We start from the raw sequence: 15460 nt of genomic DNA, 5'->3' as shown, positions 1-15460 counted from the left end.
ACACATACCATATGGTCCAATAACTATACAAACACTTATAACTCATAGTGTAGGGTCCAATAACTATACAAACTTATATAACTCATACCATATGGTCCAATAAGTAAACAAACACTTATAACTCATATTGTAGGGTCCAATAACTATACAAACACATATAACTCATACCATATGGTCCAATAAGTATACAAACACTTATAACTCATATTGTAGGGTCCAATAACTTACAAACTTTTATAACTCATACCATATGGTCCAATAAGTATACAAACACTTATAACTCATATTGTAGGGTCCAATAACTTACAAACTTACATAACTCATACCATATGGTCCAATAAGTATACAAACACTTATAACTCATATTGTAGGGTCCAATAACTTACAAACTTACATAACTCATACCATATGGTCCAATAAGTATACAAAAACTTATAATTCATATTGTAGGGTCCAATAACTATACAAACTTATATAACTCATACCATATGGTCCAATAAGTATACAAACACTTATAACTCATATTGTAGGGTCCAATAACTTACAAACTTATATAACTCATACCATATGGTCCAATAACTATACAAACACTGATAACTCATAGTGTAGGGTCAAATAACTTACAAGCTTATATAACTCATACCATATGGTCCAATAACTATACAAACACTTATAACTCATAGTGTAGGGTCCAATAACTATACAAACTTATATAACTCATACCATATGGTCCAATAAGTATACAAACACTTATAACTCATATTGTAGGGTCCAATAACTTACAAACTTATATAACTCATACCATATGGTCCAATAACTATACAAACACTTATAACTCATAGTGTAGGGTCCAATAACTTACAAACTTATATAACACATACCATATGGTCCAATAACTATACAAACACTTATAACTCATAGTGTAGGGTCCAATAACTATACAAACTTATATAACTCATACCATATGGTCCAATAAGTAAACAAACACTTATAACTCATATTGTAGGGTCCAATAACTATACAAACACATATAACTCATACCATATGGTCCAATAAGTATACAAACACTTATAACTCATATTGTAGGGTCCAATAACTTACAAACTTTTATAACTCATACCATATGGTCCAATAACTATACAAACACTTATAACTCATAGTGTAGGGTCCAATAACTTACAAACTTACATAACTCATACCATATGGTCCAATAAGTATACAAACACTTATAACTCATATTGTAGGGTCCAATAACTTACAAACTTACATAACTCATACCATATGGTCCAATAAGTATACAAAAACTTATAATTCATATTGTAGGGTCCAATAACTATACAAACTTATATAACTCATACCATATGGTCCAATAAGTATACAAACACTTATAACTCATATTGTAGGGTCCAATAACTTACAAACTTATATAACTCATACCATATGGTCCAATAACTATACAAACACTTATAACTCATAGTGTAGGGTCAAATAACTTACAAGCTTATATAACTCATACCATATGGTCCAATAACTATACAAACACTTATAACTCATAGTGTAGGGTCCAATAACTATACAAACTTATATAACTCATACCATATGGTCCAATACGTATACAAACACTTATAACTCATATTGTAGGGTCCAATAACTATACAAACACATATAACTCATACCATATGGTCCAATAAGTATACAAACACTTATAACTAATATTGTAGGGTCCAATAACTTACAAACTTTTATAACTCATACCATATGGTCCAATAACTATACAAACACTTATAACTCATAGTGTAGGGTCCAATAACTATACAAACTTATATAACTCATACCATATGGTCCAATAAGTATACAAACACTTATAACTCATAGTGTAGGGTCCAATAACTATACAAACTTATATAACTCATACCATATGGTCCAATAACTATACAAACACTTATAACTCATATTGTAGTGTCCAATAACTATACAAATACATATAACTCACACCACATGGTCCTCTTAGTATACAAATACATATAACTCACTACACATGGTCATATAATTATACAAACTGATCATATTTATTACTAAATAGACTCACACTGTACACAGTTGTTAGCGAGTCACGGTGGATGTGTTTCGACCTCTCAAAGTACTCGAGTTCAACATCATCCCCAGTTTTTCCTCTGGTACTCATTTTCTTTACACTCATAACTATAATGTCATATATTACTATGTAACTTCCAAATTAATTTTTTGCTGGACACGTCTTTACTGATATTTAGTTGCTATGAGCAACATAAAAAAAATCAACCTCTCAACCTTGTACAGTTCTGTTGTGATTTGTTTAAGACATATTAAAATATGACACCACGCCTCAATAATCTTCTAGTATCTTTGAGGTCCATTGAGTTGGAAAATTGAACACACATTTCTACAGCATGACTAAAGAAATATTAATTTTTAATAAATATAATCTCCAAAAGCTAACTATTTTATTATCAACATTATCATGCCGTTGCTCTCATCTAAATAAATCCCACGTTCAGACTAAGATCATCAAGTGATTTGTATTTATATTACACATTCTGCCCGTATTCAAATCAATATACGGCCATTTGAACAGTATATCAGTGAATTAATCCTATTCTGAAGTGCTTTGTTATCTAAGACAATATAATTTATAATCTCTCAGAAAGGTAGTTGCCAATAAAACAATGGTAGTTGCCAAATAAACAAAGGATGATTTCTCAAAGTTGTAGGGTTGTCATTAACAACAACAACAACAACAACAATAGATCAACATTAAGATTTTCAATGCAGATTTCTACAATTATTCTAATTTTGAACTAAAAAAATGTTACGTTTGATCACTTGATTGTGAATGTTATTTGAATTATTTAGCATCCTCCTCTGAAAGAGTGATTGCACAATCTTACAACAGAAACATGTGGCATTAATACAATTACTGGTAGTATATCAACAGAGTAAAACAAACATATATTGAAATGAAATACAAGTACAAGTAACAACCAGTTAAGATGATTTATGAAGATTTAAAAAAAAATAATAATCTGACAACTGAGTTAGACATTTTAGACATTTTCAACACTTCAAAGAAACACAATAATATGGTATGTTCCACCAAATTCACATTTATATAGTCCTTGAAAAAAAAAATCTAGAACTTATTTTACACAGACACTTTAAATTGCATTGTCTTTAAGGTCATGATGAATGTCATTTTTGCCATCCAAAATGGCCTCTTCACAAAAACGTCTAGATCCAAGATGTGGAAACACTTCCTATAGCCCGCTATATATATCATTAACTTTATTTGATAAATATATTAGCATAAAAGTGCATTTACATTAGTTGAATTAAATCCAAAGCAGTAATTTTGTGGAATATTCTTTTATCAATTACCTATTTAACTCGTTACTTTAAATTAAAGTAAAACGTCCATCTTAATGTAAGTGTAAGTATTCATGCATAAATGACAGAGTCATGGCCAGCTAAAACTCGCTTATAACATGCACAATAATATCCTTGCATTTGCAATTCAGGTATTACTACAAATTCTTTTCATTTTTCAAGAAAAGGTTTCACTAATTTAACACATTAATATCCATCAGTTCATAATTATACACTTTAAAATATGTGTATCCCTAAATCAATAGTACCAATGATATTTGTATCAGACTCTTAACAGAGTTAAACACACGCCATGACGGTCTGGTCAAAATGGAAATGTTCCCTTAAATAAATTCCACTTTAAATACAGTATTAAGTTGATGAAAGTTGTTGCTAATGGTCTATCCCACATGAACTACAATTCCATGAATAGTGCTATTAACCATTCATCATTTTCAATCGAACACCTATTTTAAATGTTTACGGAGGCGATTTCAAGGACGTGAAAAACCCATTTAACACATGGTTGAAAGGAAAATAAAAGAAGCAAAAAGGATTGCCTGATATTACCTCCCATGATGAAATGACTCATATATGAACATAACTCAGATGTTAAGGTCATGGATTTGTATTTGTTTACCTCAATATGGGTTCTGTTAGTGTCATGATGTTAATTATGGCTAGTACTTGATGCTGTTGCTCAAACACCTTTTTAACAGTGTCAATTATAGCTAGTTCTTAATGTCGTTAATTAAAGTGTTTTCTTTACAGTGTCCTTCAAAGCTAGTTCTTTACAGTGTCCTTTAAAACTAGTTCTTTACAGTGTTCTTCAAAGCTAGTTCTTTACAGTGTCCTTTAAAGCTATTATTTTACAGTGTCCTTCAAAGCTAGTTTTTTACAGTGTCCTTCAAAGCTAGTTCTTTACAGTGTCCTTCAAAGCTAATTCTTTACAGTGTCCTTCAAAGCTAGTTCTTTACAGTGTCCTTCAAAGCTAGTTCTTTACAGTGTCCTTTAAAGCTAGTTCTTTACAGTGTCCTTTAAGCTAGTTCTTTTCAGTGTCCTTCAAAGCTAGTTATTAACAGTGCACTTTAAAGCTAGTTCTTTACAGTGTCCTTCAAAGCTAGTTCTTTACAGCATCTTTTAAAGCTAGTTCTTTTCAGTGTCCTTCAAAGCTAGTTCTTTACAGTGTCCTTCAAAGCTAGTTCTTTACAGTGCACTTTAAAGCTAGTTTTTTACAGTGTCCTTCAAAGCTAGTTCTTTACAGCATCTTTTAAAGCTAGTTCTTGACAGCCCTAATTAAACCTAGTTCTCTGTAGACTGTCTTTAAAAGCTAGTTCTTCACAATGTCAATTATATCTAGTTCTTTACAGTTCTTATTAAAGCTACTTCTTTACAGTGTACATTAAACAGTCATAAAGCATAGATCCCTCAGCTTTTATGTTTGTCAAAGTTTGGAACACCTGAGATTAAAGTAAATCAATTTGTTTGCCATTATTTACCAAAAAATATATATACACAAATCATTTGTCAATATAAACTGTGTAATAAATTAAAGCTAGTCCATCATGGTGTAAATTATATGTAGTCCTTCATAATGTCAATTATAGCAAGTCCTTCCTTATAAAGTGTCAATTATATCAAGTCCTTGGTTATAAAGTGTCAATTATATCAAGTCCTTCATGATGTCAATTATAGCAAGTCCTTCATGATCTCAATCATATCAAGTCCTTCATAATGTCAAGTATAGCAAGTCCTTCGTTATTAAGTGTCAATTATAGCAAGTCCTTTGTTATAAAGTGTCAATCATATCAAGTCCTTCATGATGTCAATTATAGCAAGTCCTTCATGATATCAATTGTATCAAGTCCTTCATAATGTCAATTATAGCATAAGTCCTTCATTATAAAGTGTCAATTATATCAAGTCCTTCATGATGTCAATTAATGCTATATTGGTGTAAGAGATGGCAATTGCACAGCTACCTCCCCATTTTAATTGCCCGCAATATCATGGACCAAAGATGGAATATAGAACAATCTTGCAACCAGCAGACAAGCTTTGATAATTTTACTCATATTCTGTTGTTACTGTTATGTTGTAATGAATTTTATATTTAAATTCCTAAACTGTAAAATGAGATATTAAATACATGTAATAGCTACTTGTCTCCAATAAATTACCTGACTTTGAAACACTAATGATGAAGAACCAGACAACAGCCCTGGACAAAGCGTAAGCCAAGTCTTGTAGCAATTTACGATTAACTTTAGGACGGATCTACCTAATTGTTATAAATGTTTTGGCTTCATGGTTGAAGTGTACAGCGCAAAAAGGAATTGTTTGCTTTTATATTTATTTGTAAAACAAGAGCACCGCATAACGGGTGCCACGCTCGGCTGCGGGTGCAGTTTTGAATAAATGAAAGCTTGTCAGAATTTTTTTATTTTTTTCTAAGAGGTAACAGTGACCTTGACCTTTGACCTAGTGACCCAAAAATGGGTGTGGTGTGTAGAAATCATCAAGGTGCAGCTACATATGAAGTTTCAATGTTGTAGGTGGAAGCACTTTTATTTTAGAAGCAATGTTCAAAACCTTAACAAAATGTTAAGGTTTTAGCTTTTTTTTTGGAAGTCACAGTGACCTTGACCTTTGACCTAGTGACCCAAAAATGGGTGTGGTGTGTAGAACTCATCAAGGTGCAGCTACATATGAAGTTTCAATGTTGTAGGTTGAAGCACTTTGATTTTAGAGCCAATGTTCAAAACCTTAACAAAATGTTAAGGTTTTGCCGACGACACGACGGCGGACACGCTGGATATGACAATACCTCATGTTTTCTCCAAAAACAGCCGAGCTAAAAATGATGACAGGGCAATAAATAATATAAGAAAAACGCACCCCGAATAACATGGGTAAAGAAAAGCAAGACTTTTCATTAGGCCAGCCCTTTTGTGTTGCTGTCAACAGTGACAGAAAATAGTTATAAGATTATCATGTGTCTGTTAATTATATAGTACTTGCATACGAATGTTCATGTAAAAAATTATTCTTATTCTCAACAATTAACTAGCAATTTTGAACAAAAATGTAAAAAATGTACCGAATCCAATATTTTGTTTGACAATGCGTGTCAAAGCTTAAGGTAGCGCACCTCTAATGGGCACATATCCAAATATAATCTAATTAATTATTTTCCTAATCAGCATCATTTCACTGAACTACATGCAAATTTGTAGGTAGGCTTTCCATGCTTTTTAAAAAAATATACCGATTTTTTCAAAACCACCCCCACGCTCGGCTTTTGTCCAGTTTATTTTCACCCCTGGGGTATATAAAAGTTCCATAATTCATTCAAATTTCCAAATATGGGCATGCAGTTGGTGTGTACAGATGCTGTAAAGGTGTTTAAAGTTTAAACAAGATGAAATAAGTATTCTTTTAAAGACATTTATTTTTTACAAATTTTTATCTATGGAAGAGCGCCATGAAATGTAAGTGATTTCAGCCAAGTAAAAATTGGGTCGGTTAAAAACAAAGTGTCATAAAATTCAAAATAGTATCATTTAAGTCATATTTTAAACTTAGTTTTTATAGAAACACTATATACAGCAAAAATACCAAGAACTAGACAGATTTACCATTTACTTTTTGAAATAAAAATAAAAATGCAACATGCATGGTTCGTATTTTCAACAGTAAATCACCCAATTTCGCCATAACGTTGTTTTAATTTTAATAATTGAAGAATGTGCATAAAAATTGCAACATATTTAACAATATATATAGCTTATATGCCATATTAAATCAAATTACGTTAGAAAATAAATAAAACGCGTCGCAAAAAAGTATAAGTCGTCGGCAGGATTCGAACCTGCGCGGGAATATCCCAAAAGATTTCTAGTCTATCGCCTTAACCACTAGGCTACGGCACCTAATAGTAGGCTCTTCAACCTTCGAAGAAATCGCGGGAAATCATTAGAGGTGCGCTACCTTAAATTAAGGCATTTAGGCTCTCCTTTGTACTAAAGTAAAACCATTTTTTTTGCAATAAAGAAGAACATTTTTTATTATTTAAATAATCCTTATATATAATTATTAAAGGGGTTATTTGAGTGCATTTTGCGTAAATATTATAATAATGTATTAAAACAATACATATTCCCACTTTTCAACCAGATTGATAGCTAGTTATAATGTTATTTTGATGACAAAATTAAAAAAAATTATATATTCCATTACAAAAGCTTTTTAGATACATACCATGAGTGGGATACACAATCATTGTCTACTTCAAAGAAAATGTTACTACAATAAAGTGATGATAGTGTGCATGCTTATTCTGCAGGTGCATTTCACTGATAACTGTAACAACCACTGATTTTCCAGTATCTGGTGTAATAAAAGTCCCCAGGGAACCTTTTAACTATTATTAAAACCAATCAATTTATTAGCATTTATATAAATAGATACTTAAAAAATATATTATTTAAAATATGATATAGTTTTTACTGCACAGGCTAATCTGGGACGACACTTTACGCACATGCATTAAACCCCCTTTTTACAGAGCATGGCCCAAATGAGGTTATTCTCATTGATAATCTTTATATATAAGGAATTGAAGCTTATTTATAGTTAAAATATTGACAGCAACAGCATGATGAGCACACAAGTCAGGCATTTGAGATCTGCATTTGACAGCAACTTGATGGGAATGAAAAAAGGTCATTTCAGCCAGCGCTACCAATGGTTATTAAATTTGTATGATTTGTTAATATATATTCATGATTCATTAATAATTTTTCATGAATCATAAATAAATATTCATGATTCATTAATTAATTTTCATAATTCATTATCAAATTGTGATGATTAATTACTAAATTTTAATTATTGATTATTGAATTTTCTTAATTCATCATTACATTTGTGTGATTTGTTTTAAAATGTTCATGATTTGTTATTACTTTTTGATTAGTTTTTATTAATTGTTCATGATTCAGGCAATAGTTAATCATATTTCATATTAATTAGATTGTTCAGATTTAAATTTCAAAACCAAAATAGCACTTGAGAATATTTGCTTTAAGCAAAGGTGGAGATGCATGCAGCCATTATATAAGTCCCAACTTTTGTGTGTCTAGAAATTAAGTTAGGAGTGCTGGCACACACTTCAGGTCCTCATATACATGTATAGCAGCCTCAGGGGCGGATTGAGGACCTCACACACGCATGCATCATGTTAATATGGGCAAGTTAAAGGCTCAACAGCATGCTCCACAACACAGAATATCCCATGTTTGCCTATGCCGTACGGAAATTGATTATGATGCAGGTAAGATGTATAACACACCCTTTTTTTGCACCTAGGGCAAATGTACTGTTCAAGCGAAATTTATGCCTAGCGTCCTGAAAAAAGGACATTGCAAACAGCGAAGACCCAGATGAGACGCCGCATGATGCGACGTCTCATCTGGGTCTGCGCTGTTTGCTTAAAGGAATTTCTGTAAGAAATATTCTAAATATAGAAATAAATATACTGGACATCCCTAATTTTGGAAATAAATTGATCCAATTTAGAAGGATGGAAGAGACCACTAGGCATAAATGGGTTAAAATACAGCAAGCAAATCTACAAATACATGCTAATAATGATAGTAAACAGTGGTTCTAAAATGCCAAATACAAAAACTATGCTTACCTCAAATACTTGGAAAGGGTCAAATGATTTGTTTCTGCTGAAAGTGGAAAGATAAGAATAATAACCAATTTTGCTTCTTTCAACTTTTGTTATCATAAATTAAACCTTTTGCCATATAACCACTGAATTTCAATTGTTAGTAAATATTATTGTATTTTCAAAAGCAGGCAAGTAAATATTATTAATCGTTACTGTAACAGCTTCAATGTCAGATATTAATTGATAATTCTTTGTCAATATCTGAGGTGAAAAGTTCAAGGCTCTGAAAATTATAATTATGTTATTCAGAATGATATCATTTTTTATTATGTTGAAGTATTGAACATCTAACAATATTTACTATAACAAGTACACTTACAATGGCATCTTTGTTATGAAATTTTCTGTCTTAAAGGTCAGCAGAGTCTGTAAAAAAATATATCAATGTTTAATCCATGCTGCAGCCAGTATGCTACTACACCAGTTTGAGAAGTGGACAACAAATCTGATAATTCCCCTTCTAGCCACATAATTACTTGTCCTTGTATGGGCATTGGTCATGCAAATTTTTATACAGCCATTCCCCTCCCACTTAAGAATCAAGTAGTGCACTTGTCAGTTCCTTGAATTAGTATATGCACTAAGTATCTGAGTAAACCAGCCATTCCTCGAAAAGTGTGAAAGTGAGTTGGTTAGCTAACCACAGTAAAGTGACTGAAATGCTTTTGAAAATGGTGAAAATTCCAACTAAACACTATAACTTATTGTGTGTGTAGTTCATTTTTACCTAGTGCACAGGGCTGTTTCTCTTCCAAATGCCACCAAAAGACTTATTAATAAGGTTAAAGGGGGGTCCAGTCTAGAGATGGCCCTGGGTCTTTGACCCTTTCCCACTTAGAAGCAAAGAGAAAATGGCTTTTGCAAACAGCATAAAACCAGAACAGCTTGCAAGTAACTCATAGTCTGTTCAGGTTAAATGCTGTTTGTTGCTCATCCGTATCTAAGGGTTGGAATTGAAACCTTTAAAACTTGGATCTGGGAAGAAAGGCCTTTGATTTAATTGATCTTTCCAAGGAACTACAAAAGCTCAAAAATGTGTATCTAAGACAGTGGTAAAGGTTTAATGTCCAATAGTGTCCTTGTGAGAACAAGAGAAGAAAACGCAAGTGCACTGCACATGAGCTAAGTGTCTGATGGGAGAGAGATGTTAGAAGTTTAGGGATGAGCAGGCAATCTAACCTGAAACCCCTGAGTTCTGGAGGTAGTTTCTTACCACTACGATTATGGTAGGTCAGACTCCACCAATTCAATAATGAAATCTAATTATCTGCACTATATTTATCTGGGACTGATAAAAACAAGTGAAGTTGCTGATCAGTGAAGAACTCGTAAATAATATATGACCAGGTACTCAGTAACTACAACATGTTTGTTTGAAGTAGTAAACATGGGGGAAGCTATGGGCAACATTCATCGGGAACTAAACCCTTTACCACTAAGAAAAGTATTTTGACGCATTTGTAGTCCCTTAGAAAGTTTAATTTAATTAAAATCCTTTCTTACTAGATTCAAGTTTTAAAGGCTTCACTTCCAACCCTTAGATACTGATACTTGCAGCAAATAGCATAAAACCTGAGCAGACTGTAAGTTGCTCGCAGGCTGTTCTGGTTTTATGCTGTTTGAACATTTTCACCTTGCCTCTGAGCGGGAAAGGGTTTATGATGAAAATGTTAAGTTACCAAGATCATCAATGAAATCAGTCAATACATAACTGAGTTAGATTTTTTTATTATGTTTGTAAGTTTTCATAAGTGTATATATTAAATCATTGTTGTTATGTAAATACTGTAACTGAAAAAATGATAAAAACTAGTACTCTGACTGGCAGTCTATTGATGAGAATTTTGTATTCATTCACATGTATTCATTAATGAAACTTTTTTTAAATTAAGACTGCATAAGTGCTCTCAACAATTAACAATTAACAATGAGCCCTTGTGGATCACAATGTACTATTTCCTGCGTTCTGGATTTCTTTTACATGTTATAGAAATCAATAAATAGTGCATTCATCTTTATAAACTTACTGTGAATGTGGGTTGAGCTGTGTTATGCGAAAATGGGCATTATGCCATATGCAGCCGACCTGCACAGTCTTTATAAGAAGCTACCCAGTCCGCTAATGAGACCATAAAATCTTGCTTGACATAGCAGACGGTATAAGCTCCATACCAAACAGCTCAGATTGTGCCTTTTATCAAATGATGATATTCATTCTATAACATATTTCCATAAAAACAAAAAATAATTGTTAATACAAAAGAGCTAAACAATGATGTAAACATGTCAAACTTCATTATTAAATAATAAGTGCATTTATACAACAATTTTCCATTAACTACATCCAAAACTTTGTCAATGTATACCTAATATGTTATGGTCAATGCAATATTCAAGGGTTCCTTTACTTGACATGATATCTTTTAATGTAGAATTCAATTTTTTGTAAAATGTTTTAGTAATTCAGTTGAAATGACACAAGATGAAGTCATGCAAGATCACACGTATTTATTTCTCTCCTTCAACAAGTATTCCTGAGTGTTTCTGTGCACAAATTTAGTGGGATGTGACCTAATGAAAAGTAGGTGTGGTAAAGCTTAGGGAAACTTTCTCATGAAACAGTAACAAATATTATCAATAAATAGCACAGACAGCATAGAAACACAAGTGAGAGCAAAGGAAAACCAAAATTCCCATGCAAAACAAACTTCTAACCCTAAGGACACATTATGTTTGAATAAACTTTCTGTATTTAAACCAGAACATAAATATTGTTGTTACTTAGTTTTAAAAGCCCTACTCTCATTTTCACATTAAATATGCAAAGGTGTATTTCAAACTGGTAATATGAACACAATAAATATTATACACACACACAGTTAATATTAACTCATCTTGAAAAAAACTTAATGTGTCAAAGACACTGTCCACCCTCATGACACATTATTTTGGTCTCAGACAAACCCTCCATTTAGTAGAACAAGTGTAGCAGCTACCATTCCTTCTTTTACAATAACCTTCAAATTATTGTAATTTAATAGCTATGAAAGTTTGAACAAAATCTTCTATGCAATCAGAAGAGTTGAGTACACAGCAATATGGAAACTTGTTATTCCCTAATGGGATAAAAATGAAATATAACATTTAATTAGACCTTTGTTACTAAATTCAAGTTTTAAAGGCTTCATTTCCAACCCTTAGATACTGATGAGCAGCAAACAGCATAAAACCTGAACAGACTGTGAGTTACTCGCAGGCTGTTCTGGTTTTAATGCTGTTTGCACATAGCCAATTCCACTTTGCTTATGAGTTGGAAAGGGTTAAATGCAGGATAAGATTTTGTTATGGCTGTCATTATATTAACTGTTCTTAAAAAATATGGAATCAAATCTGTTATTCTGTATAGGTTAGATATTGGAACATTATCTGAGTTTGCCACAAAGATCTTTGTTAGTATTAACAATGAAGTAAATGATTCATCGAATAAAGACTTGAAGATTTTGAAGGTTTCCTACTTTAAATAATAATAAAAATATCTAGCATGCATGCAAATTAAACCTTAGTATAACAAGACCGGTAACCTTTTCATAAATTCATCCTAACGAAAGTTACAATAACAATAAACCAAAAATTATTTTAATTCTGACATGCCCAGATATAAATTATACAAATTGCGCAATCACAATGCAAGCTAATTGGAAATTTCAGATCTTTGTGACATTTATTAAGTAGTTTATTTACATAAACAATGGAATGTAACATTGCACAACAATCAGGCATGAATACGTTTTTTGTTAATCTTTGTTCTTAAGTCATGTATATAAGACTTGTATATGAGAACATTACATGTAGCATTCTATTGAATTGGTTCTTATCATAACGTTTAAAAAACATATGATATAATCTTTTGTAAATAAAAATGAAATATACTAGAAAGATATTTCTGTATAAATACTACCACATGTTAAAAGCAATACAAAACACATATAATAGCCACATCTCACTTTCTTTGCAATACGTATATATATTTTATTTTTGCAAATAAAAACACTCTTCAAAGAGATGTTTGAACATATGTACATATTTTCTTCTAGAAATGAAATTGTGGTCTGTTTCATGTAATTATATAACAACTTACCAATATAACTTGTTATTGCTATTCACTATAATATTATATCTGTAAATAAGAACTTTGTTTTAATTCACACAAATTTACTCTAAATAATAAACTTTGATAATTATAAATATTGAGAGACTTAAATCATAAAATTACCTACCTGTAACCTAAATCAGTCTGTCAAAACACACTTGGCAGGATTATTGATTGATTAATAGGACAGAAAACACCGTAAAACAAATTGAATGAACGAAGAGTTTACATATAAATACACACTGCTTTATCCATTAACAATAGCCTCTTTATCATGAAGGGTTCACTACAAACGTCTCACATTATATATATACCAAACAATCTGCCCTTAAAGGCATAATGCTGTATATGATAAATGTATATGGAAGTACATGCATATGGCATGAATGTGTTTGTTCAGCTCTAACGTCTTAAATAATTGGCTCTTAAATACACCTTCATTGTGAAGTTAAATTTAGGCCCTTTTACGTCATTGTAGTCAGATAGCAAAATTTCCCCATAGGATTTTGTAAGAGCCATTCAAGTGCAATCTATTCGGATTAATGAATAGACGTAAATTTAAGGGTCAGCAATACAAAGCTTTGACCAGGCTTTTGACATTGTTTATTAATGATTGAAACGTCTATTAACGTGTCTCTACTTTCGTCATCATGGGCGTGTTTTATTTTACACAAAGTAGTAGGATGTTTTACTATTGTTAAAGGAGCATTATATATTGGCAGTATTAAATATTTACATTTATTTAAACACCTTAAAGCAGAAACGTATCCGTTTACAATTTTATAAAAAAAATTACTAACACGCCTCTAGCAGGATTCAAACTTATGCCTACAAAATAGAAACAAGTCCTGTTATTGATGAAGTGCATGCAAAGAGCAGTATTTCTTGTACGGGTATATCTCTTTTTACTTTTTTATCATTTCACTACTACCGCTGATTTTCACAGGTCCGTTTAACTCTTTCCCACGTAGAGGTCCATTTAACCCTTTCCCACTTAAAGGCCCATTTAACCCTTTCCCACTTAGAGGCCGGTTAAAACCCTTTCCCACTAAGAGGCCGGTTTAAACCCTTGCCCATTTAGAGGCCCGTTTAACCCTTTCCCACTTAGAGGCCTGTTTAACCATTTCCCACTTAGAAGCCCGTTTAATCCTTTCCCACTTAGAGGCCTGTTAAACCATTTCCCATTTAGAGGCCCGTTTAACCCTTTCCCACTAAGAAGCAAAGTGCAAATTGCGATGTGCAAACAGCATAAAACCAGTACAGCCTTCGAGTAACTCGCTGTTTGCTGCTCATCAGTATCTAAGGTTTGGATATGAAGCCTAAAAAACTTGAATCTAGTAAGAAAAGTCTTAAATTTAATTTAATTTTCAAAGGGACTACACATGCATGTGAAAATCTAAGTGAAAAAGGGTTAAGCCCCCAAGGTCTCAATTTTTATAATGATAAATATTTGCTTGAGCATTTTAAGAAATAAGCTTAAATTTAAGTCCATTTAAGACATAACCATTAAAAATACCACTTTTGTGAAAATATAATACCATATGTACCATGATATTCTGTTCTAAGACCTTGCAGGATTAATATGCCTTACTGTATTAAAAGCATGAAATAATTATCCCAATAAACTTATTTGAAACATGATCGCAAAATACGAGAGCTTTGCTTGTGCATTCAAATTAACTGTTGTGACAGCCTTGAAGACATTTAGAAATATAGGCCATGTTGTCCTTCAATTGCAGAATCTGTCTGGTCTTGCTGTTTCAAGATCTTTTATGTTATTTGTCTTTTATCCACTGGCATTCAATTTCATATCAAAGACAAATACAAAGCTGGGTAAATGTTCTCTACCCTAGCTGACACAGCGCTTATATTAAACTGTCATATACCAAATCATGCTTTATTTGTTTTGTGTGCATGTTTTACAAGGTTAACAAGATATGTTTGTAAAACATGTATGCCCATCCTTGCAAAAGAGGGTCACTGTAACCTTGAATGTTGATGTCTAATTGATTTTAAAATGCAAACATTGTTTTAAAGGGACCTTTTCACAGATTTTGGCATGTACTGAAGTTTGTCATTCAATGCTTTATATTGATAAATATAAACATTGGATCTAAAAAGCTTCAGTAAAAAACAACAATACAATTAAAGAAAGAAAAAAAGTAGCC

The 15460-nt window shown here is 32.0% G+C and overlaps 1 protein-coding gene across 8 annotated transcripts in view; it reads right to left on the bottom strand.

Annotated features, from left to right (window-relative positions):
• LOC127839039 (cytosolic phospholipase A2-like) overlaps positions 1-15460 on the bottom strand; it is a 50919-nt gene that overhangs the window by 21991 nt on the left and 13468 nt on the right. For 2 of the 8 annotated variants that reach the window (XM_052367183.1, XM_052367182.1), the window contains exons 2-3: positions 9462-9508; positions 9104-9140 (exon numbers count right to left, since the gene is read on the bottom strand). The exons of 1 other annotated variant lie outside the window; for it this stretch is intronic. In XM_052367183.1, coding sequence (XP_052223143.1) covers positions 9104-9140; positions 9462-9469 — 45 coding nt within the window. In that variant the 5' untranslated portion in view covers positions 9470-9508. Of the gene's footprint in view, positions 1-2089; positions 2603-9103; positions 9141-9461; positions 9509-13419; positions 13652-15460 lie in introns of those variants that run through there. 5 more of the 8 variants (XM_052367181.1, XM_052367185.1, XM_052367180.1 and 2 more) reach the window with 5 other exon arrangements.

The sequence above is a fragment of the Dreissena polymorpha genome, chromosome 7, assembly GCF_020536995.1.
Source record: "Dreissena polymorpha isolate Duluth1 chromosome 7, UMN_Dpol_1.0, whole genome shotgun sequence".
Lineage (NCBI taxonomy): Eukaryota > Metazoa > Mollusca > Bivalvia > Myida > Dreissenidae > Dreissena > Dreissena polymorpha.
Note: the sequence above shows the minus strand (reverse complement) of the source record. Positions and strands in the feature narration are given on the sequence as shown.